Here is a 27,356-nt window from a genome sequence, read left to right on the forward strand (position 1 = left end):
CCATGTGCAGTGACATCACCATGGGAGTTAGCAGCTGAATGCCCAGTGATTGAGGTGGGGAGGTGGAGCTTGGGAGCTACTAGGCAGACTCTTTCCTCCCGGGCCAGGATGTGTATGTAAATCCTTTCCTGACCGGGTGGATGGTAATTACATTTATTTACAGGGAATTGGGTGATCTGGCTAATGGGGGGCTCAGTGCACACCCGGACCACCCCTTAGTCTCACCTATGATGCTATAATAGCTATAATCCCAGGCTGTAATCAGTGTAATAGGGATAGATGTGACTGTATAGATCAAATGGGTTTATTATAAGGGGAAATTAATGAATTAACAGTTTGGAATGGGGTAAAATGGCCGCCACCATGTGGCTAAACAAAAGGATTCCATGCTGTCCTCCCCCTTACATTTCACTGTATTATAAGGGCACAGTCATGTATATACATAGGCATAGTGGTGTATAGACATAGGCACAGTGGTGTGTAGACATAGGCACAGTGGTGTGTAGACATAGGCACAGTGGTGTGTAGACATAGGCACAGTGGTGTGTAGACATAGGCACAGTGGTGAGTATACATAGGCACAGTGGTGTGTAGACATAGGCACAGTGGTGTGTAGACATAGGCACAGTGGTGTGTAGACATAGGCACAGTGGTGTGTAGACATAGGCACAGTGGTGTGTATACATAGGCACAGTGGTGTATATAGCCTATGGGGGATATTTGGGAAGGTGTAACTCGGGGTAGGGGTGGAATTTAGACTTGGGGTTTGTTTTATTAGGTAGCTATTGTGCCAGGGTAGGGCCTTTTGGGGTTCAGGTAAATTAGAAAGTTACAGTTTTTAAACTATTACCTCAAGAATGCGCTATTGAATAGATCGGACTTTTCAACTTGTTGCGCAGCTGCAGGAGCCTCCAGCAGGTGTAATCACTGTGGCTTCACCTGGGTGCACAAAGATGGCCGTCGTTTGCGGGCTTTAGTAGTGGGCTTTGGGGAAAGAAGCTGGCGTTAGATGCAGCGGGAGCCAGCGGAAAGGTGCGGAGGTAGCGGGCGTTAGCTGCGGCTAGAACCTGGGTACAGTAACGTGCTTTAGCAGTGGCGGTGTGCGTGGCAGTGTGGGTGGTGGTGGGGCAGACGTTAGGACCTGGGGGGAGGCAGCACACAGATGGAATAGCCATAATACCTGCATCTATGTTTACAAAAAACAAACACAGAAGCAGGGACAGGTCAGTGAGATCCCTCTGTGCTTCTGTGTTTAATTAAAATAAAAAACCTGTGAAAAAAAATATGGCGTAGCCCCCTCCCCAAAAACAACAACCAGCACCGGGCTTTGGAAAGCCAGTACTGGTTGTGCTAAATACGGGGGACAAATGACATAAGGGTCCCCCCGTATGAAGCACAACAAGCACTGGCTCTGAAAAATACAGGTGGAAAAATGCAAAGAGTCCCCCTGTATTTACCAGAACCAGCACCAGACTTTCTACCGGGGGGTGATGCCACAGCCAGGGGAGCCCTTTCACCAGGCCCCCCAGCCAAAGCATCACCCCTGACCGCTAGTCAGCCCAGGTTGATGATCCCTGGGGACCCGGGGACCCCCCTAATAAAGGAGCGCCCCTCTCCAGGGCACCCCAGGCCCAGGCTGATAGCCTGAGGCTATCCCCGGCACCCCTGGGCGGTGGGTGCCGGGTTGATTGCGTAAAGTGTGATGCAAGTAAAGTTAAAATATTGTCTTTTGCTGTGGAACTACAGTTCCCAGCAACCCTCCCCTGCATGCTGGTACTTGGAGAACCACAAGTACCAGCATGTGGGGCATTACGGTACTGCTGGTACCTGTACTTCCACAGCAAAACCATACAAAACACACACTGTAAAAAAGTAAAATTTTATTAAAACATACATGCACACACACATGTACTCACACATGCACACACTATCTCATATACTCACCTATGTATCCCTGGAGGGAGTGATAAAAGGTGAATTGAACCTAGAATTTAAAACAAAATGGTTTTTGTAATTTTATATGCATCATGGGTTATTAGTTCATTTGAGAGCTTTTTTTAAAGTTCCCTTTGTATATTATCTTTATTGCCTTTTTGACTTTTGATGTAGTCTACAATTTTTATATGAAAAACACCTGATTTGGGAAAGTCTTTTAATAGTTTTATTGTATTTTTCCATATCCCTTTTTATGTGAGTTGTAGATATTATAATAGTAGTTGTTTCATTTGTATGTTTTGTATAAGATTTATGGTTACAAATGAGTATGCATAAGACTTGGTGGAACGCACAGACATCACTTCTGCTTGCCGTGTGTTCCGGGATGTGGAATGCACAGACAGGTTCTCCAGACATTAGGAGCCGGTATGATGAGGGTTTTTACCCACAAGGGAGCTGATGGTAGGCTGACCCTTTCTATGTTCCAAGTTACAATTTTGCTATTTTTTTATTGGTTTAATTATACGAAAACCACAACCCCCATTATTACAACTTCTGGTATAGGGGTATATAAGTCTGCTCCATTACCCTAACACACCAGGAATCTGTGACCATTGGAGGACTGTCCGGACCTAGAACCTCTAACAGGTCATATTGTTCCATCTCTTCCTGTTAGATCACCCAGTGCACCTTTGTATATATCTGTTGATTTTGTTATGAATAAAGAAACTACCTTTTATCACTCCCTCCTGATCTGACCTTTTATTCAGTTGAAGGTTATGGACACTTGGTGGATTGGGGAAAGAAAAGGGACACAAACGATACCTTTATGTGAATTATCGGCCATCATTAATTGTGAGTAGCGTACGTCCCACTTACATTTGTGTTACTGTCTTGCCACATGGGTGGTGCACTTTTTTTGAGTCTTAATGATACGTATTCTGCACACAAAGATATCTTCATGGGAGGTTTCCTCTGTGTCACAGGGTGAGTACGGTATAGTTATTGGCCTTTTTATGGATTGACGATTCACATCCTTTTATAAAGGATTTCTCATGGTTACAGAACTACTACACTATTCTTTTCCTTATTATCTTTGAGGATGAGCATTTGAGAAGTACCTGAAGGAAAAAGGTCGTTGAGTTCATCATTGTGACAATAAGGAAACATCACATACTGTCCATCAAGTAGTATAGTGGATTTGGGTTGAAGATCTCACTTCTTTAGACCCATTGTGACTTATTGTTGTTGTTTATGTCGTCTTCCCACTTAGAAGATTCAGTATTTTGTGTTTAGGTTATTGTTTTCTGTAACAAGGAAAGCGCGGAGAGTCTATTTGCCTTTTACTTAAGACACCCATATATGTTTGGCATCACTACTGTCAGTGTAAGTGAGGTACGCCATCATCACTGACTGCTAATACCAGTCACATTACTTATACCAGCTAATGATACCTGTATATTAGAGGCAGAGTATGCATAGTGGTGAGTACTGTACACATGTGATTTCCATCTGCCATTTGCATAGACACACATACATGTTTGGTATCACTACTGTCAGTGTAAGTGAGGTATGTCATCATCACTGACTGCTAATACCAGTAACATTACTTATACCAGCTAATGATACCTGTATATGAGAGGCAGAGTAGGCATAGTGGTGAGTACGGTGCACATAATAATTTCAGACCCTCCAACTATACCGATTTAGCCGGTACAGTCGTTTTTTAACGGTCTGTACCAGCAAACAGGGGCAGTACCGTTTGTACCAGGTTAGTACAAACACCCGATATCAATAGCAGCGCTGCAGGAGTCTTTGTTCTGTGCACTTGTTCCCCTAGAGAGGTAGGTAGTCCGCCCACTATTTACATAGTAAATGTAAAAAAATTATAAACACCCCAAGTGAAATATATAAAATTGTAGGCACTCAAAAAAAACAGCCAGCAGTGAACCAGCTGCCTCCAGTGTACAGTGCCTGTGGACACGCCCCTTTTTGGTGACCACGCCCCCAATATATGTGGCCACGCCCATGTACCGGTTTTTACCTTTGAAATGTTGGAGGGTATGTAATTTGCACCTTGGGGGTGATACACGTCACCTGTACAATACCCCAAATGAAGAACTGAGGTTACTGTGATCAGCCTAAAACACTACACATTGCTGGATCCTCTTATATATTACATGTATCTGTGACGAGCACACGCTGATCAGTATAATCCATCCATGGGAGAGAAATGGGGAATAATGACCTCGGGATGAGTAATATATATAAGGAACGTACAGTTACAGTCATTATCTGTATCACCATAATATACATCACATAGTCTATGTACCTTCACCAGTGACCACCTTGGCAGCACCGCTCTTCAGCACTATACACATTATATCACATAGTCTATGTACCCTCACCAGTGACCACCTTGGCAGCGCCGCTCTTCAGCACTATACACATTATATCACATAGTCTATGTACCCTCACCAGTGACCACCTTGGCAGCGCCGCTCTTCAGCACTATACACATTATATCACATAGTCTATGTACCCTCACCAGTGACCACCTTGGCAGCGCCGCTCTTCAGCACTATACACATTATATCACATAGTCTATGTACCCTCACCAGTGACCACCTTGGCAGTGCCGCTCTTCAGCACTATACACATTATATCACATAGTCTATGTACCCTCACCATGACAACCTTGGCAGCACCGCTCTTCAGCACTATACACATTATATCACAGTCTATGTACCCTCACCAGTGACCACCTTGGAAGCGACGCTCTTCAGCACTATACACATTATATCACATAGTCTATGTACCCTCACCAGTGACCACCTTGGCAGTGCCGCTCTTCAGCACTATACACATATCACATAGTCTATGTACCCTCACCAGTGACCACCTTGGCAGTGCCGCTCTTCAGCACTATACACATTATATCACATAGTCTATGTACCCTCACCATGACAACCTTGGCAGCACCGCTCTTCAGCACTATACACATTATATCACATAGTCTATGTACCCTCACCAGTGACCACCTTGGCAGCGCCGCTCTTCAGCACTATACACATTATATCACATAGTCTATGTACCCTCACCAGTGACCACCTTGGCAGTGCCGCTCTTCAGCACTATACACATTATATCACATAGTCTATGTACCCTCACCAGTGACCACCTTGGCAGCGCCGCTCTTCAGCACTATACACATATCACATAGTCTATGTACCCTCACCAGTGACCACCTTGGCAGCGCCGCTCTTCAGCACTATACACATATCACATAGTCTATGTACCCTCACCAGTGACCACCTTGGCAGCGCCGCTCTTCAGCACTATACACATTATATCACATAGTCTATGTACCCTCACCAGTGACCACCTTGGCAGTGCCGCTCTTCAGCACTATACACATTATATCACATAGTCTATGAAGGTCTGCGGGATGGATCTTGTAGTGTTATTAGGAGACAGCAGCCAGATCACTGAGGACTTTATTCCCGGCCCTTGTAGTGTAGATTTGTGGTGCTGACAATAATTGTCTCTCTGCTTTGTATTATTTATGCAGAATACACACAATTATTACCTTGTTTTGTCAAGAAATTACCATAAGTTTCCTTATTTCTCCTAAAAAGGCCAAAATAATCTCCCCAAAACAGGCAAAAACATTTTTCATTGAATTGCAAGAAATTGATAAAAAGTGAATGTTTTTATTTATGTTCAGTAACCACCACCATGAAATACTTTGTGGTTTGTGCGTCACCATAAATCCACCATCCCAAAGCAGCAAACAGCTGGATTCTACCCATAAGTTTCCATAATAAAATCTTTCAGAAACGATAATGTATTTTATCTTCTCTGTGTATGACTGATATACATAAAATGTATCCCCTATATAACAATGACGTGGTCTGTTATTACTGCAGAGAGTGGTGCCGATATCTAATAGTATAATAATGTATTTTATCTTCTCTGTGTATGACTGATATACATAAAATGTATCCCCTATATAACAATGACGTGGTCTGTTATTACTGCAGAGAGTGGTGCCGATATCTAATAGTATAATAATGTATTTATCTTCTCTGTGTATGACTGATATATATAATATGTATCCCCTATATAACAATGACGTGGTCTGTTATTACTGCAGAGAGTGGTGCTGATATATAATAGTATAATAATGTATTTATCTTCTCTGTGTATGACTGATATATATAAAATGTATCCCCTGTATAACAATGACGTGGTCTGTTATTACTGCAGAGAGTGGTGCCGATATCTAATAGTATAATAATGTATTTTATCTTCTCTGTGTATGACTGATATACATAAAATGTATCCCCTATATAACAATGACGTGGTCTGTTATTACTGCAGAGAGTGGTGCCGATATCTAATAGTATAATAATTTATTTTATCTTCTCTGTGTATGACTGATATACATAAAATGTATCCCCTATATAACAACGATGTGGTCTGTTATTACTGCAGAGAGTGGTGCTGATATCTAATAGAATAATAATGTATTTATCTTCTCTGTGTATGACTGATATACATATAATGTATCCCCCTATATAACAACGACGTGGTCTGTTATTACTGCAGAGAGTGGTGCTGATATCTAATAGTATAATAATGTATTTATCTTCTCTGTGTATGACTGATATACATAAAATGTATCCCCTATATAACAATGACGTGGTCTGTTATTACTGCAGAGAGTGGGGCTAATATCTAATAGAATAATAATGTATTTATCTTCTCTGTGTATGACTGATATTCATAAAATGTATCCCCTATATAACAATGACGTGGTCTGTTATTACTGCAGAGAGTGGTGCTGATATCTAATAGTATAATAATGTATTTATCTTCTCCGTGTATGACTGATATACATAAAATGTATCCCCTATATAACAACGACGTGGTCTGTTATTACTGCAGAGAGTGGTGCTGATATATAATAGTATAATAATGTATTTATCTTCTCTGTGTATGACTGATATACATAAAATGTATCCCCTATATAACAACAACGTGGTCTGTTATTACTGCAGAGAGTGGTGCTGATATCTAATAGTATAATAATGTATTTATCTTCTCTGTGTATGACTAATATACATAAAATGTATCCCCTATATAACAATGACGTGGTCTGTTATTACTGCAGAGAGTGGTGCTGATATCTAATAGTATAATAATGTATTTATCTTCTCTGTGTATGACTGATATACATAAAATGTATCCCCTATATAACAATGACGTGGTCTGTTATTACTGCAGAGAGTGGTGCTGATATCTAATAGTATAATAATGTATTTATCTTCTCTGTGTATGACTGATATACATAAAATGTATCCCCTATATAACAACGACGTGGTCTGTTATTACTGCAGAGAGTGGTGCTGATATCTAATAGAATAAAGACAATACTATAAGTGTCACTCGAGTGATCTATTCCAGTCTTATATTAATGACACATGGAGGATTAGGAAAGATTAGATCTGATAGGTGATGCCTGAGGAGTTATACAGCAGCTATACATAGATGGGGGGTCATCCTCTAATAAGATATAACACATTATACAAATCTAAAAACAATAATTAATTCACATGTGGCTTAATAAAGATGCATTATAAATGAAATGTACAGTATTTAATATGAAAATATTAATGATAGAAATTACAAACATAATACATATAGATCATATAAAACACAGGTCACTGATATTCAGGCTAATTCTGATTACAAATAAGTGGGCACCAATAATAGTAAATAGAGAACCAGATATTAATGGTAACGTCACAAGCTAATAGGTGATGGAAAGAAGTTTGGTGCATCCGGGTAATGGCCAGTTGGCAGATAGTTATATTACCAGGTTGCTGTGACAGAAGTCCGTCCAGTCTTTAGCAGGAAAGCTCGCAGTGGGTGATGGTTGGCCGGTGTAATCGCTGGATGTCCCAACATTCCTGCTTTCAGTCCTGGTCCAGATAAGGAAGGACAAGTGGCCCAACCGTGTCCAGTGGATAAAGTTACTAACGCATTTCGGTGTGGAATTAGACCCACAACCTCATCAGAAGCGTGTATTATACAGTATAATATGGCTGCCTTATATACCCAAGGAGCACATCAAACAAGCATCAGGAGGGGAACCATAATTAGTCATGTGATATGTAAGACCAATAAATATATTACATAGAAAACAATCAGTATCTAATGTATAATCAGCAAATGAGTTTGTAAAAACAATATAAACCCTAAGAATAAAAAGGTCCATTTACCAATTAATGCAGCACAGCAGCCGGGCCCAAGTCCGTGTCACATGATGTATTCAACAGCACATGATCGGAACAAACCAATCATGTTAATCTCTGCAGAGTTCCAGAATGAACTAGAGAGGGAGTCTGGATAATCAGATCCACCCGGTCATGTGATATAAACACACACACATGACTGGAATGGACCAATCAAGGAGATATCTGTAGAAAAACCAGCAAGAGGCTTGGATGATTTGTTCCACCCAGTCACATGGTAAACCGCAATCACATGACCGGTTACACCAGTAACAGTGAGTAAGAGTTGTCATGGGGAAGATATAGAAATACAGGTCTCCAGGAACATAGCATGTGTACAATGTCACATGATGGAGCTGACCAATTCCAATTATCACATGTTATATATATCATAGCGATTCTCCTAAGTTATAACACCATAAGGTATAAATTACATACATGATATAGTAAAGATAACGGATTTGTGATCTGTATAGCGGCAGCATCACCGGGATCAAGATCACGTTATAAACACATTATAATATCATATTGCATAGTTATAAGGTTGATAATATTAGTAATAACGTGCGATAGTGTCCACTAGTGAGTCACATGATATGATCACACCCACGCGCCCAATTACACTAATGAGGGCAGATAGATAGATATCTATCTAAGCAAATTAATATTTGTCCTAGGTCACTATTGGAGACTTATTCTGCAAATACTTAGAATATGAAGAGCTTAGATTTAGGCATAATGAGAACCACATGGAAAGTATCACGGTATATTCTGATACTGGAATCATACTTATATAAATATATATAATTTCCTGCGTGTATTAATATTAGATAGTATACATTTTAATGCATCTTTACCAAGCCCTATATTATTTATTGTTGTTGAGATTTCTTTAGCGCTGCACGTTCCTCCTCTTTTTATATTAATGACACATACCAATTATCTGTGGATGAAGAACTTAAAATGCTGTGTGACTGGAGTGTTACTAAAACCATGTTTTGTATTAGTTCATAGAAAAACTTTTTTCATGTGTGACATCTGATGTGTAACAAGGTTCGTTTTACGTGTAAAACATTTCCCACACTCAGAACATGGAAATGACTTCACAACTGTGTGACTTCTCTGATGAATAACAAGATCTGATTTATATGTAAAACATTTCTCACACTCAGAACATGGAAATGGTTTCTCATCTGTGTGACTTCTCTGATGCACAACAAGATTTGATTTCTGTGTAAAACATTTACTGCACTCAGAACATGGAAATGGTTTCTCACCTGTGTGTGTGACGTCTCTGATGCACAACAAGATATGATTTCCGTGTAAAATATTTCCCACACTCAGAACATGGAAATGGTTTCTCACCTGTATGACTTCTCTGATGTGTAACAAGAACAGATTTCTGTGTAAAACATTCCCCACATACAGAGCATGGAAACAGTTTCTCACCTGTGTGACTTTTCTGATGAATAACAAGATCTGATTTATATGTAAAACATTTCTCACACTTAGAACATGGAAATGGCCTCTCACCTGTGTGACTTCTCTGATGCACAACAAGATATGATTTCCGTGTAAAATATTTCCCACATTCAGAACATGGAAATGGTTTCTCACCTGTGTGACTTCGCTGATGTGCAACAAGATATGATTTCTGTGTAAAACATTTCCCACACTCAGAGCATGGAAATGGTTTCTCACCTGTGTGACTTCTCTGATGTGTAACAAGATGTGATTTCAGTTTAAAATATTTCCCACATTCAGAACATGGAAATGGCCTCTCACCTGTGTGACATCTCTGATGTGTAACAAGATTTGATTTCTGTGTAAAACATTTACTACACTCAGAGCATGGAAATGGTTTATCACCTGTGTGACGTCTCTGATGAAAAACAAGATCTGATTTATATGTAAAACATTTCCCACACACAGAACAGGGAAATATTTTATCAGGTGTATGAGCTGCACTATGTGTAACAAAAGCTGAGGTATCAGGAGAACATTGGTCACAATTAGAGGGATCAGATGATATAGCTGCACTGTGAGGTACTGGATGTATATTTAGCATAACGGGATTATCTCCTGGAGATTCCCGTGTAATGTTATCTTCTATTTTAATATCTGTAGACAAGATGAGATCTCCCTCCAAGTCATTCCTGCTTGTGCGTCCATCTGCTGGAAATACAATAACTATTATTATTATTATTATTCAGAGTTCTTCATAAAGCTCACACATTTCACAGCGCCTTACAGAGAATATTTGTCCAATAGGCTTACAATCTATATTCACAACCATATCTACTAGCACACACAATATGCTTTATTTGGGTCAGAGGTCAAACTCCACTCATCACTTTAATTTTCTACCAAACTCATGAACTTAGTGCTGTGAGGCAGCAATCCTAACCCCACTACACCACCATGTTATAAATGAAGAGGTTTAGCTGTTTAATTTTATGTATAATTTGCATATACAAACAGTGACCACATTATTACATTAACAAATGAACCAACAAGAAACAAGACTCTCATTGAACAGATAAAATGACACAAGCACATTATCTGCACAAGTCATAGATCCAGCCACAAGGACAATCTCAACCAGTGATGTTGGTGAACCACAATATCCATCTAGACCACCCTCACACATAAACAGGGGAAACTTGTGGGATAATTACTAACAGCTGCGTCCACACTACACAAAGTTCTCCAGGTGGATACATAAATAGCAAAAACAGCCTCTATATGGTCCTCTGGTCATCCTCAGGGAGAGAAGCCCCACCAGAGTCATGCTACTAAACTAGGGTAATGATACACTGTATTTAATTGCTCAGAGGGAGGAAGAGCGATAGGACAGAGCTACACAGAATGATGATGGAACACAGAGGGGGAGGCAGCAGGACAGGGTAGGGAATGTCCAAGGGCAGAACGGGGGAGGCAGCAGGACAGGGTAGAGGAACGGCACAGAGCGGGGGAGGCAGCAGGACACAGTAGGGGAATAGAGCAGGGCACAGAGGCAGCAGGACAGGGTAGGGGAATAGAGCAGGGCACAGAGGCAGCAGGATAGGGTAGGGGAATAGAGCAGGGCACAGGGCAGGGGAGGCAGCAGGACATGGTAGGGGAACGGCACAGAGTGGGGGAGGCAGGACAGGGTAGGGGGAACGGCACAGAGCGGGGGAGGCAGCAGGACACAGTAGGGGAATAGAGCAGGGCACAGATGCAGCAGGACAGGGTAGGGGGAATAGAGCAGGGCACAGAGCGGGAGAGGCAGCAGGACGGGGTAGGGGAATAGAGAAGGGCACGGAGAGGGGGAGGCAGCAGGACAGGCTATGGGAACGGAGCAGTACGCAGAGTAAGGGAGGCAGCAGGACAAGGTAGGAGAACGGCAGAGGGCACAGAGTAGGGGAGGCAGCAGGACGGGTAGGGGAATGGCACAGAGCGAGGGAGGCAGCAGTACAGGATAGGGACTGTCCAAGGGCAGAGTGGGGGAGGCAGCAGGACACAGCAGAGGAAAGGCACAGAGCAGGGGAGGCAGCAGGACAGGGTAGGGGAATGCCCAAGGGTACAGAGCGGAGGAGGCGGAAGGACAGGGTAGGGAATGTCCAAGGGCAGAGCGAGGGAGGCAGCAGGACACAGTAGAGGAAAGGCACAAAGCAGAGGAGGCAGCAGGAGAGGGGAATGGCACATAGTAGGGGAATGCCCAAGGGTACAGAGCGGGGGAGGCAGGACAGGGTAGCGGAATGCGCAAGCGTACAGAGCGGGGGAGGCAGCAGGACAGGGTAAGGTAATGCCCAAGTGAACAGAGTGGGGGAGGCAGCAGGACAGGGTAAGGTAATGCCCAAGTGTATAGAGAGCGAGGGAGGCAGCAGGACAGGGTAGGGAATGTCCAAGGGCAGAGCGGGGGGGCCGCAGGACAGGGTAGGGAATGTCCAAGGGCAGAGTGGGATAGGCAACAGGACACAGTAGGGGAATGACACGGAGCAGGAGAGGCAGCAGGACAGGGTAGGGGAACGGCACAAAGGCAGTAGGACAGGCTAGGGGAATGGCGCAGGGCACAGAGTGGGAGATGCAGCAGGACAGGTTAGGGGGAATAGAGCAGGGCACAGAGCAGGGGAGGCAGAAGAACAGGGTAGGGGAATGGTGCAGGGCACAGAGCAGGGGAGGCCGAAAGACAGGGTAGGGGAATGGCACAGAGCGGTGGAGGAAGCAGGACAGGGTAGGGGAATGGCATAGAGCGGGGGAGGAAGCAGGACAGGGGAGGGGAATGGCATAGAGCGGGGGAGGAAGCAGGACAGGGTAGGGGAATGGCATAGAGCGGGGGAGAGAGCAGGACAGGATAGGGGAATGGTGCAGGACACAGATAAGTAACAGCAAAAAGAGGAAGACAGCAGGATACAGAGACAGGTCAGCAGATAAAGTGTAACAGTACAGAGCATCTAGGCACAGAAAGTGAAGAAGGAACTGTGCAATTACGGGTGTGTGGTTGTATCTGTGTGTGTGATGGGTAGTACACAGTATACTGACAATCACATAATATTCAAAAAACATAGTGGGTGCTGTCACATGTGGTAGTGCACAAGCCAGAATCATGGCTGTTATATGGGGTTTCATCAAATTGACCAGTGATTTATTTAGTATAGCTACATCCTTTGCACTGATGTATGAGATACACCAGAGAGTGTGGGGAGGAGACTGGTCAGATCTCTGGGCTGGTAACACACAGTGACATGATGTGAGGGGAGAGCAGGAGTATAATAGGGGCTGATGGCTCCTGATGTATGAGATACACCAGAGAGTGTGGGGAGGAGACTGGTCAGATCTCTGGGCTGGTAACAGACAGTGACATGATGTGAGGAGGAGACCAGGAGTATAATAGGGGCTGATAGCTCCTGATGTATGTTACACCAGAGAGTGTGGGGAGGAGACTGGACAGATCTCTGGGCTGGTAACACACAGTGACATGATGAGGGGGAGAGCAGGAGTACAATAGGGGATGATGGCTCCTGATGTATGAGATACACCAGAGAGTGTGGGGAGGAGACTGGTCAGATCTCTGGCCGGGTAACACACAGTGACATGATGTGAGGGGGAGAGCAGGAGTATAATAAGGACTGATGGGTCCTGATGTATGAGATACACCAGAGAGTGTGGGTAGGAGACTGGTCAGATCTCTGGGCTGGTAACACACAGTGACATGATGTGATGGGGAGAGCAGGAGTATAATAGGGGCTGATGGCTCCTGATGTATGAGATACACCAGAGAGTGTGGGGAGGAGACTGGTCAGATCTCTGGGCTGGTAACACACAGTGACATGATGTGATGGGGAGAGCAGGAGTATAATAGGGGCTGATGGCACCTTATGTATGAGATAAACCAGAGAGTGTAGGGAGGAGACTGGTCAGATCTCTGGGTTGGTAACACACAGTGACATGATGTGAGGGGGAGAGCAGGAGTATAATAGGGGCTGATGGCTCCTGATGTATGAGATACACCAGAGAGTGTGGGGAGGAGACTGGTCAGATCTATGGCCTGGTAACACACAGTGACATGATGTGAGGGGGAGAGCAGGAGTATAATAAGGACAGATGGGTCCTGATGTATGAGATACACCAGAGAGTGTGGGGAGGAGACTGATCAGATCTCTGGGCTGGTAACAGACAGTGACATGATGTGATGGGGAGAGCAGGAGTATAATAGGGGCTGATGGCTCCTGATGTATGAGATACACCAGAGAGTGTTGGGAGGAGACTGGTCAGATCTCTGGGCTGGTAACACACAGTGACATGATGTGATGGGGAGAGCAGGAGTATAATAGGGGCTGATGGCTCCTTATGTATGAGATAAACCAGAGAGTGTAGGGAGGAGACTGGTCAGATCTCTGGGTTGGTAACACACAGTGACATGATGTGAGGAGGAGAGCAGGAGTATAATAGGGGCTGATGGCTCCTGATGTATGAGATACACCAGAGAGTGTGGGGAGGAGACAGGTCAGATCTCTGGGCTGGTAACAGACAGTGACATGATGTGAGGAGGAGACCAGGAGTATAATAGGGGCTGATAGCTCCTGGTGTATGTTACACCAGAGAGTGTGGGGAGGAGACCGGTCAGATCTCTGGGCTGGTAACACACAGTGACATGATGTGAGGGGGAGAGGAGGAGTATAATAGGGGCTGATGGCTCCTGATGTATGAGTTACACCAGAGAGTGTGTTGAGGAGACTGGTCAGATCTCTGGGCTGGTAACACACAGTGACGTGATGTGAGGGGGAGAGTAGGAGTATAATAGGGGCTGATGGCTCCTGATGTATGAGATACACCAGAGAGTGTGGGGAGGAGACTGGTCAGATCTCTGGGCAGGTAACACACAGTGACATGATCTGAGGGGGAGAGCAGGAGTATAATAGGGGCTGATGGCTACTGATGTATGAGATACACCAGAGAGTGTGGGGAGGAGACTGGTCAGATCTCTGGGCTGGTAACATACAGTGACATGATGTGAGGGGGAGAGCAGGAGTATAATAGGGGCTGATGGCTCCTGATGTATGAGATACACCAGAGAGTGTGGGGAGGAGTCTGGTCAGATCTCTGAGCTGGTAACACACAGTGACATGATCTGCGGGGAGAGCAGGAGTATAATAGGGGCTGATGGCTACTGATGTATGAGATACACCAGAGAGTGTGGGGAGGAGACTGGTCAGATCTCTGGGCTGGTAACACACAGTGACATGATGTGAGGAGGAGAGCAGGAGTATAATAGGAGCTGATGGCTCCTGATGTATGAAATACACCAGAGAGTGTGAGGAGACTGGTCAGATCTCTGGGCTGGTAACACACAGTGACATGATGTGAGGGGGAGAGCAGGACTATAATAGAGGCTGTTGGCTCCTGATGTATGAGTTACACCAGAGAGTGTGGGGAGGAGACTGGTCAGGGCTGGTAACACACAGTGACATGATGTGAGGGGGAGAGTAGGAGTATAATAGGGGCTGATGGCTCCTGATGTATGAGATGCACCAGAGAGTGTGAGGAGGAGACTGGTCAGATCTCTGGGCTGGTAACACACAGTGACATGATGTGAGGGGGAGAGCAGGAGTATAATAGGGGCTGATGGCTCCTGATGTATGAGATACACCAGAGAGTGTGGGGAGGAGACTGGTCAGATCTCTGGGCTGGTAACACACAGTGACATGATGTGAGGGGGAGAGCAGGAGTATAATAGGGGCTGATGGCTCCTGATGTATGAGATACACCAGAGAGTGTGGGGAGGAGACTGGTCAGATCTCTAATTAGGAAACACACAGTGACATGATGTGAGGGGGAGAGCAGGACTATAATAGAGGCTGTTGGCTCCTGATGTATGAGATACACCAGAGAGTGTGGGGAGGAGACTGGTCAGATCTCTGGGCTGGTAACACAGTGACATGATGTGAGGAAGAGAGCAGGAGTATAAAAGGGGCTAATGGCTCCTGATGTATGAGATACACCACAGAGTGTGGGGAGGAGACTGGTGAGATCTCTGGGCTGGTAACACACAGTGACATGATGTGAGGAGGAAACCAGGAGTATAATACGGGCTGATGGCTCCTGATGTATGAGTTACACCAGAGAGTGTGGGGAGGAGACTGGTCAGGGCTGGTAACACACAGTGACATGATGTGAGGGGGAGAGTAGGAGTATAATAGGGGCTGATGGCTCCTGATGTATGAGATGCACCAGAGAGTGTGGGGAGGAGACTGGTCAGATATCTGGGCTGGTAACACACAGTGACATAATGTGAGGAGGAGACCAGGAGTATAATAGGGGCTGATAGCTCCTGATGTATGAGATACACCAGAGAGTGTGGGGAGGAGACTGATCAGATCTCTGGGCTGGTAACACACAGTGACATGATGTGAGGGGGAGAGCAGGAGTATAATAGGGGCTGATGGCTCCTGATGTATGAGATACACCAGAGAGTGTGGGGAGGAGACTGGTCAGATCTCTAATTAGGAAACACACAGTGACATGATGTGAGGGGGAGAGCAGGACTATAATAGAGGCTGATGGCTCCTGATGTAAGAGTTACACCAGAGAGTGTGGGGAGGAGACTGGTCAGGGCTGGTAACACACAGTGACATGATGTGAGGGGGAGAGTAGGAGTATAATAGGGGCTGATGGCTCCTGATGTATGAGATGCACCATAGAGTGTGGGGAGGAGACTGGTCAGATCTCTAATTAGGAAACACACAGTGACATGATGTGAGTGGGAGAGCAGGACTATAATAGAGGCTGATGGCTCCAGAAATATGAGAAACACCAGAGAGTGTGAGGAGGAGACTGGTCAGATCTCTGGGCTGGTAACACACAGTGACATGATGTGATGGGGGAGAGCAGGAGTATAATAGTGACTGATGGCTCCTGATGTATGAGGTACACCAGAAAGTGCATGGAGACTGGTCAGTTCTCTGGGCTGGTAACACACAGTGACATGTGAGGGGGAAAGCAGGAATATAATAGGGGCTGATGGCTCCTGATGTATGAGATACACCAGAGAGTGTGGGGCGGAGCCTGGTCAGATCTCTGGGCTGGTAACACACAGTGACATGATGTGAGGGGGAGAGCAGGAGTATAATAGGGGCTGATGGCTCCTGATGTATGAGATACACCAGAGAGTGTGGGGAGGAGACTGGTCAGATCTCTAAGTAGGAAACACACAGTGACATGATGTGAGGGGGAGAGCAGGACTATAATAGAGGCTGATGGCTCCTGATGTATGAGATACACCAGAGAGTGTGAGGAGGAGACTGGTCAGATCTCTGGGCTGGTAACACACAGTGACATGATGTGATGGGGAGAGCAGGAGTATAATAGGGACTGATGGCTCCTGATGTATGAGGTACACCAGAAAGTGCGTGGAGACTGGTCAGTTCTCTGGGCTGGTAACACACAGTGACATGATGTGAGGGGGAGAGCAGGAGTATAATAGGAGCTGATGGCTCCTGATGTATGAGATACACCAGAGAGTGTGGGGAGGAGTCTGGTCAGATCTCTGGGCTGGTATCACACAGTGACATGATCTGAGGGGGAGAGTAGGAGTATAATAGGGGCTGATGGCTACTGATGTATGAGATACACCAGAGAGTGTGGGGAGGAGACTGGTCAGATCTCTGGGCTGGTAACACAGTGACATGATGTGAGGGAGAGAGCAGGAGTATAATAGGGGCTAATGGCTCCTGATGTATGAGATAAACCACAGAGTGTGGGGAGGAGACTGGTCAGATCTCTGGGCTGGTAACACACAGTGACAGGATGTGAGGAGGAGACCAGGAGTATAATAGGGGCTGATGGCTCCTGATGTATGAGTTACACCAGAGAGTGTGGGGAGGAGACTGGTCAGGGCTGGTAACACACAGTGACATGATGTGAGGGGGAGAGTAGGAGTATAATACGGGCTGATGGCTCCTGATGTATGAGATGCACCAGAGAGTGTGGGGAGGAGACTGGTCAGATCTCTGGGCTGGTAACACACAGTGACATGATGTGAGGAGGAGACCAGGAGTATAGTAGGGGCTGATAGCTCCTGATGTATGAGATACACCAGAGAGTGTGGGGAGGAGACTGGTCAGATCTCTAATTAGGAAACACACAGTGACATGATGTGAGGGGGAGAGCAGGACTATAATAGAGGCTGTTGGCTCCTGATGTATGAGTTACACCAGAGAGTGTGGGGAGGAGACTGGTCAGGGCTGGTAACACACAGTGACATGATGTGAGGGGGAGAGTAGGAGTATAATAGGGGCTGATGGCTCCTGATGTATGAGATGCACCAGAGAGTGTGGGGAGGAGACTGGTCAGATCTCTGGGCTGGTAACACACAGTGACATGATGTGAGGAGGAGACCAGGAGTATAATAGGGGCTGCTGGCTCCTGATGTATGAGATACACCAGAGAGTGTGGGGAGGAGACTGGTCAGATCTCTGGGATGGTAACACACAGTGACATGATGTGAGGGGGAGAGCAGGAGTATAATAGGGGCTGATGGCTCCTGATGTATGAGATACACCAGAGAGTGTGGGGAGGAGACTGGTCAGATCTCTAGTTAGGAAACACACAGTGACATGATGTGAGGGGGAGAGCAGGACTATAATAGAGGCTGATGGCTCCTGATGTATGAGTTACACCAGAGAGTGTGGGGAGGAGACTGGTCAGGGCTGGTAACACACAGTGACAAGATGTGAGGGGGAGAGTAGGAGTATAATAGGGGCTGATGGCTCCTGATGTATGAGATGCACCAGAGAGTGTGGGGAGGAGACTGGTCAGATCTCTAATTAGGAAACACACAGTGACATGATGTGAGGGGGAGAGCAGGACTATAATAGAGGCTGATGGCTCCTGAAATATGAGAAACACCAGAGAGTGTGAGGAGGAGACTGGTCAGATCTCTGGGCTGGTAACACACAGTGACATGATGTGATGGGGGAGAGCAGGAGTATAATAGTGACTGATGGCTCCTGATGTATGAGGTACACCTGAAAGTGCGTGGAGACTGGTCAGTTCTCTGGGCTGGTAACACACAGTGACATGTGAGGGGGAAAGCAGGAATATAATAGGGGCTGATGGCTCCTGATGTATGAGATACACCAGAGAGTGTGGGGAGGAGACTGGTCAGATCTCTAAGTAGGAAACACACAGTGACATGATGTGAGGGGGAGAGCAGGACTATAATAGAGGCTGATGGCTCCTGATGTATGAGATACACCAGAGAGTGTGAGGAGGAGACTGGTCAGATCTCTGGGCTGGTAACACACAGTGACATGATCTGAGGGGGAGAGTAGCAGTATAATAGGGGCTGATGGCTACTGATGTATGAGATACACCAGAGAGTGTGGGGAGGAGACTGGTCAGATCTCTGGGCTGGTAACACAGTGACATGATGTGAGGAAGAGAGCAGGAGTATAAAAGGGGATAATGGCTCCTGATGTATGAGATACACCACAGAGTGTGGGGAGGAGACTGGTCAGATCTCTGGGCTGGTAACACACAGTGACATGATGTGAGGAGGAAACCAGGAGTATAATACGGGCTGATGGCTCCTGATGTATGAGTTACACCAGAGAGTGTGGGGAGGAGACTGGTCAGGGCTGGTAACACACAGTGACATGATGTGAGGGGGAGAGTAGGAGTATAATAGGGGCTGATGGCTCCTGATGTATGAGATGCACCAGAGAGTGTGGGGAGGAGACTGGTCAGATCTCTGGGCTGGTAACACACAGTGACATGATGTGAGGAGGAGACCAGGAGTATAATAGGGGCTGATAGCTCCTGATGTATGAGATACACCAGAGAGTGTGGGGAGGAGACTGATCAGATCTCTAATTAGGAAACACACAGTGACATGATGTGAGGGGGAGAGCAGGACTATAATAGAGGCTGATGGCTCCTGATGTAAGAGTTACACCAGAGAGTGTGAGGAGGAGACTGGTCAGATCTCTGGGCTGGTAACACACAGTGACATGATGTGATGGGGGAGAGCAGGAGTATAATAGTGACTGATGGCTCCTGATGTATGAGGTACACCAGAAAGTGCGTGGAGACTGGTCAGTTCTCTGGGCTGGTAACACACAGTGACATGTGAGGGGGAAAGCAGGAATATAATAGGGGCTGCTGGCTCCTAATGTATGAGATACACCAGAGAGTGTGGGGAGGAGACTGGTCAGATCTCTGGGCTGGTAACACACAGTGACATGATGTGAGGGGGAGAGCAGGAGTATAATAGGGGCTGATGGCTCCTGATGTATGAGATACACCAGAGAGTGTGGGGAGGAAACTGGTCAGATCTCTAAGTAGGAAACACACAGTGACATGATGTGAGGGGGAGAGCAGGACTATAATAGAGGCTGATGGCTCCTGATGTATGAGATACACCAGAGAGTGTGAGGAGGAGACTGGTCAGATCTCTGGGCTGGTAACACACAGTGACATGATCTGAGGGGGAGAGTAGCAGTATAATAGGGGCTGATGGCTCCTGATGTATGAGATACACCAGAGAGTGTGGGGAGGAGACTGGTCAGATCTCTGGGCTGGTAACACACAGTGACATGATGTGAGGAGGAGACCAGGAGTATAATAGGGGCTGATAGCTCCTGATGTATGAGATACACCAGAGAGTGTGGGGAGGAGACTGATCAGATCTCTAATTAGGAAACACACAGTGACATGATGTGAGGGGGAGAGCAGGACTATAATAGAGGCTGATGGCTCCTGATGTAAGAGTTACACCAGAGAGTGTGAGGAGGAGACTGGTCAGATCTCTGGGCTGGTAACACACAGTGACATGTGAGGGGGAAAGCAGGAATATAATAGGGGCTGCTGGCTCCTGATGTATGAGATACACCAGAGAGTGTGGGGAGGAGACTGGTCAGATCTCTGGGCTGGTAACACACAGTGACATGATGTGAGGGGGAGAGCAGGAGTATAATAGGGGCTGATGGCTCCTGATGTATGAGATACACCAGAGAGTGTGGGGAGGAGACTGGTCAGATCTCTGGGCTGTTAACACACAGTGACATGATGTGATGGGGAGAGCAGGAGTATAATAGTGACTGATGGCTCCTGATGTATGAGGTACACCAGAAAGTGCGTGGAGACTGGTCAGTTCTCTGGGCTGGTAACACACAGTGACATGATGTGAGGGGGAGAGCAGGAGTATAATAGGAGCTGATGGCTCCTGATGTATGAAATACACCAGAGAGTGTGAGGAGGAGACTGGTCAGATCTCTGGGCTGGTAACACAGTGACATGATGTGAGGGAGAGAGCAGGAGTATAATAGGGGCTAATGGCTCCTGATGTATGAGATACACCACAGAGTGTGGGGAGGAGACTGGTCAGATCTCTGGGCTGGTAACACACAGTGACATGATGTGAGGAGGAGACCAGGAGTATAATACGGGCTGATGGCTCCTGATGTATGAGTTACACCAGAGAGTGTGGGGAGGAGACTGGTCAGGGCTGGTAACACACAGTGACATGATGTGAGGGGGAGAGTAGGAGTATAATAGGAGCTGATGGCTCCTGATGTATGAAATACACCAGAGAGTGTGAGGAGGAGACTGGTCAGATCTCTGGGCTGGTAACACAGTGACATGATGTGAGGGAGAGAGCAGGAGTATAATAGGGGCTAATGGCTCCTGATGTATGAGATACACCACAGAGTGTGGGGAGGAGACTGGTCAGATCTCTGGGCTGGTAACACACAGTGACATGATGTGAGGAGGAAACCAGGAGTATAATACGGGCTGATGGCTCCTGATGTATGAGTTACACCAGAGAATGTGGGGAGGAGACTGGTCAGGGCTGGTAACACACAGTGACATGATGTGAGGGGGAGAGCAGGACTATAATAGAGGCTGATGGCTCCTGAAATATGAGAAACACCAGAGAGTGTGAGGAGGAGACTGGTCAGATCTCTGGGCTGGTAACACACAGTGACATGATGTGATGGGGGAGAGCAGGAGTATAATAGGGACTGATGGCTCCTGATGTATGAGGTACACCAGAAAGTGCGTGGAGACTGGTCATTTCTCTGGGCTGGTAACACACAGTGACATGTGAGGGGGAAAGCAGGAATATAATAGGGGCTGATGGCTCCTGATGTATGAGATACACCAGAGAGTGTGGGGAGGAGACTGGTCAGATCTCTGGGCTGGTAACACACAGTGACATGATGTGAGGGGGAGAGCAGGACTATAATAGAGGCTGATGGCTCCTGACGTATGAGATACACCAGAGAGTGTGAGGAGGAGACTGGTCAGATATCTGGGCTGGTAACACACAGTGACATGATGTGAGGGGGAGAGTAGGAGTTTAAGAGGGGCAGATGAGTCCTGACTTCCCCTCTTGGCAGACACATTTAATGCCTTAGTTTGTACTGAAAAAAGATGGTGTAGAATAAGAGATTGTTGTAGTGACTGAATGAGGAGAATTTGTGACTTTTTTTCAGTAATAAGTGTTTATTACTCACCTGTGCAGATATCTGTAGGGATTTCCTCCTCCTTACACTGCTGATCACCCCTCACATACGTCTCTTCTTCTCCCTCTATATCTTCTGCCTTCATATCAGTCACATACATCTCTTGTTCTCCCTCTATATCTTCTGCCTTTATATCAGTCACATATGTCTCTTCTTCTCCCTCTATATCTTCTGACTTCATATCAGTCACATACGTCTCTTCTTCTCCCTCTATATCTTCTGCCTTTATATCACTTACATAAGTGTCTTCTTCTTCTTCTTCTTCTATATTTTCAACCTTTATAAATGCCAGACCTTCATCCTAAATAACCCATAACACAAAAAAATTATTTAAGTCTGATGTAATTACATGAAATAAAACAATAGAATATCAGTGTATAAGACACACACCGCTTCTCTACAGATCATATAGTGATAGTCACTGTTGTATATTGGTGAGACCCTAAATCCCATCTACCTGATGCTCCTGTGGTATCCTGCGATTCTCCTCTGTACAATCCTGTGAATACAGAGGACGAGGACATCTCTCTGGGGTATTTCTGTTACTGGGTCCATCTGTAGGAGACACACAGTAACTGGGTACTAATATATATATATATATATATATATATATATACATACACACATACTGTATATGTGATTAATAGATTACATGTATATAAGGAGCCCCCATACCTGCTCTCCAGTACAGAAAACGAGTCTCCTCTTACCCAGTGATGTGAGGGGCCAATAATTCTCCATCATCAAGTCCTTGTACAGAGCCCTGTATTCCTCTATATACTCCCCTCCTGTATGGAGACATAGACAGCGACATCCTGACATCTTATAGGAACCTGACACACACAATGATAGTGTCATCACCCAGACACATCCCCTGTGTTACTGTATAATGTCCCATTCCCAGCAGTCACCTCTCCAGTCATCACCCAGACACATCCCCTGTGTTACTGTATAATGTCCCATTCCCAGCAGTCACCTCTCCAGTCATCACCCAGACACATCCCCTGGTGTTACTGTATAATGTCCCATTCCCAGCAGTCACCACCCAGACACATCCCCTGTGTTACTGTATAATGTCCCATTCCCAGCAGTCACCTCTCCAGTCATCACCCAGAACCATCCCCCGGTGTTACTGTATAATGTCCCATTCCCAGCAGTCACCTCTTCAGTCACCAGACACATCCACTGGTGTTACAGTATAATGTCTCATTCCCAGCAGTCACCTCTCCAGTCACCACCCAGACACATCCACTGGTGTTACTGTATAATGTCTCATTCCCAGCAGTCACCTCTCCAGTCATCACCCAGACACATCCCCTGGTGTTACTGTATAATGTCCCATTCCCAGCAGTCACCTCTCCAGTCATCACCCAGACACATCCCCTGGCGTTACTGTATAATGTCCCATTCCCAGCAGTCACCTCTCCAGTCATCACCCAGACACATCCCCTGGCGTTACTGTATAATGTCCCATTCCCAGCAGTCACCTCTCCAGTCATCACCCAGACACATCCCCTGGCGTTACTGTATAATGTCCCATTCCTAGCAGTCACCTCTCCAGTCATCACCCAGACACATCCCCCGGTGTTACTGTATAATGTCCCATTCCCAGCAGTCACCTCCCCAGTCATCACCCAGACACATCCCCTGGTGTCACTGTATAATGTCCCATTCCCAGCAGTCACCTCTCCAGTCATCACCCAGACACATCCCCTGGTGTTACTGTATAATGTCCCCTTCCCAGCAGTCACCTCTCCAGTCATCACCCAGACACATCCCCTGGTGTTACTGTATCATGTCCCCTTCCCAGCAGTCACCTCTCCAGTCACCACCCAGACACATCTACTGGTGTTACTGTATAATGTCTCTTTCCCAGCAGTCACCTCTCCAGTCACCACCCAGACACATCCACTGGTGTTACTGTATAATGTCTCATTCCCAGCAGTCACCTCTCCAGTCATCACCCAGACACATCCACTGGTGTTACTGTATAATGTCTCATTCCCAGCAGTCACCTCTCCAGTCATCACCCAGACACATCCCCTGGTGTTACTGTATAATGTCCTATACCCAGCAGTCACCTCTCCAGTCATCACCCAGACACATCCCCTGGTGTTACTGTATAATGTCCCATTCCCAGCAGTCACCTCTCGAGTCAGCAGCTGAATGATCTTGTTGGTGAGTTCCAGAATCTTCTGGTTATTGTCTCTCATGCATCAGTGAGTGAGGTGGTGGCACCGTGATGGGGCTCTGGGTCCTGCTCAGTCCTCCTGACACACAGGGACGGCTGCTGGGTGTCTGACACTTACTGGATGTCTTCTTCACTACTGTGTAATCCTGTGTGTGCAGAAGCCATCAATAGAAGGCTAAAATTATAATTCACTTATATGGAAGTTTTTAATAGTTAATTGTGCATAACTGATATCACTGTGACATTCCCAGATCCCCTCACCTCCCAAGTCATATCCCTCTATTATTACTATAGATATAAGTGATGTCACTGTGACACTCCCAGACCCTCTCACCTCCCAAGTCATATCCCTCTATTATTACTATAGATATAAGTGATGTCACTGTGACACTCCCAGACCCTCTCACCTTCCCAGTCATGTCCCTGTATTAGTACTATAGATATAAGTGATGTCACTGTGACACTCCCAGATCCCCTCACCTCCCCAGTCATGTCCCTGTATTATTACTATAGATATAAGTGATGTCACTGTGACACTCCCACATCCCCTCCCCTTCCCCAGTCATGTCTCTGTATTATTACTATTGATATAAGTGATGTCATTATGACACTCCCAGACCCTCTCACCTCCCCAGTCATGTCTCTGTATTATTACTATAGATATAAGTGGTCATTATGACACTCCCAGACCCTCTCACCTCCCCAGTTAGCAGGTAGATGATCTACAGGGTGAGATTTAGTATCCTCTCAGTCATCTGAATTCTGTCCTTGTCCATCATCAGTGATCAGTAATTTATACAGTACACATCTAACCCTCACATGACTTCTAGTAACAAGGATCTGACTGCACCCTGCACAGAAATCTAGAAATAAATATAATTATTAAAAGCTATTTCTTACCAGTTATTTATCTAGTGAGCACATATTACACAGTGCTTTACAGGGGATATTTAGTCACATCTGTCTCTGCCCCAGGGGAGCTTACAATCTACATTTCCTACCACATGGACAGCGCACACACACACACAATTTATGAAAGAAGCGAACTAACCTACCAGTGTGGCTTTGGAGAGTGGGAGGAATCCAGATCACCTGGAAGAAACCAATGCAAACAGGGGGAGAACATACAGAATCCACACATACAGCACCTTGGTTTGGAATTAAAGTCACGACCCCAGAGCAGAGTAGAAGTGCTGTCCACTACGCTATAGTGTTGCCTATATAAACATAATAGTACACTGAGTGACCACTAATCCCCTCATTCCCGGAGACATAGTCTTGGTCAGTGTTTCTCAGAAGTCCCTCAGACCCAGCTTCATAGGGCTGCTCAATGACCACCAGACGGCATTGCTGGAGGTCACAAAAATGGTCCTCTCATGGCCAAGAGTCCAGGACCTCCACGACACATACTTGATGCAATTTGCCTAAGGATGCGGACCTGATCAGACACTTGTATTATAGTAAGAACGAAGTCTGCACCACCTGTATTATAGTAACAACTGGGTCTGCACCATCTGTATTATAGTAACAACTGAGTCTGCACCACCTGTATTATAGTAACAACTGGGTCTGCACCATCTGTATTATAGTAACAACTGAGTCTGCACCATCTGTATTATAGTAACAACTGAGTCTGCACCACCTGTATTATAGTAACAACTGGGTCTACACCACCTGTATTATAGTAACAACTGAGTCTGCACCACCTGTATTATAGTAACAACTGAGTCTGCACCACCTGTATTATAGTAACAACTGAGTCTGCACCACCTGTATTATAGTAACAACTGGGTCTGCACCATCTGTATTATAGTAACAACTGAGTCTGCACCACCTGTATTATAGTAACAACGGGGTCTGCACCACCTGTATTATAGTAACAACGGGGTCTGTACCACCTGTATTATAGTAACAACTGAGTCTGCACCACCTGTATTATAGTAACAATGGGGTCTGCACCACCTGTATTATAGTAACAACAGGTTCTGCGCCACTTGTATTATAAGAACAACAAAGTCTGCGCCACCTGTAATATAGTAACAACAGGGTCTGCTCCACCTGTATTATAGTAACAACGAAGTCTGCTCCACCTGTATTATAGTAACAATGGGGTCTGCTCCACCTGTATTATAGTAACAATGGGGCCTGCTCCACCTGTATTATAGTAACAATGGGGCCTGCTCCACCTGTATTATATTAACAACAGGGTCTGCACCACCTGTATTATAGTAATGGGGTCTGCGCCACCTGTATTATAGTAACAACAAAGTCTGCACCACCTGTATTATACAAATAGAAGACTTGAGTGCAACTCTCCTGCACAATGACAATGCAGCACCAGAGTCAGCTCCATCTGTACTACAGTAAAGTAACACAAGAGTCTGCTCAGCCTATAGAATAATAACATAATTACCTCCTGCCAAATACAACAATTGCTGCTTCCTGTATCTGCAGTCGTTGGGAATGATAGAGAGACTGTATGGGCGTGTAACGTCACTTCCGCCCTCACTCCTACGTCACTTCCAGGGAACAAACACTGAAGGGGATCTATAGTCACCCGTTGTTCTTCATGAAGTGATTTGGGCCTCGGGAAAATGGCCGCCGCCTCCGTCTCTTTTGCACACTGGGGACACTTGCTGTAGCTGTACATAGAGTCCTGCTCTAGTGCCCGGAGCTCCTCCCCCTTACTCCAGCAGCAGCATCAGCGTCACATGACCGGCTGCCGTGTGATCCTGTTCTAGCGGCGGCTCCTGCTGTATCCCTGGTAATGTCATCTACTATTATTATACAGGGGGAGCAGCCTGTGGTGTCCTGTTATTACTATTATTATACAGGGGGAGCAGCCTGTGGTGTCCTGTTATTACTATTATTATACAGGGGGAGCAGCCTGTGGTGTCCTGTTATTACTATTATTATACAGGG

The 27,356-nt window shown here is 45.8% G+C and overlaps 1 protein-coding gene and 1 pseudogene across 1 annotated transcript in view; one reads left to right on the top strand and one right to left on the bottom strand.

Annotated features, from left to right (window-relative positions):
- The window catches only part of LOC148502505 (uncharacterized), a 346,350-nt gene that overhangs the window by 196,471 nt on the left and 122,523 nt on the right, over positions 1-27,356 (top strand). The window contains exons 7-8 of the mRNA XM_088449785.1: positions 11,796-11,834; positions 24,729-24,745. Of these exons, the coding sequence (XP_088305911.1) occupies positions 11,796-11,834; positions 24,729-24,745 (56 nt within the window). The remainder of the gene's footprint in view (positions 1-11,795; positions 11,835-24,728; positions 24,746-27,356) is intronic.
- LOC148502507 (uncharacterized) lies at positions 7,322-26,895 on the bottom strand (annotated as a pseudogene).

This window comes from Taudactylus pleione, unplaced genomic scaffold (assembly GCF_031769625.1).
Source record: "Taudactylus pleione unplaced genomic scaffold, aTauple2 ptg000495l, whole genome shotgun sequence".
Classification (NCBI taxonomy): domain Eukaryota; kingdom Metazoa; phylum Chordata; class Amphibia; order Anura; family Myobatrachidae; genus Taudactylus; species Taudactylus pleione.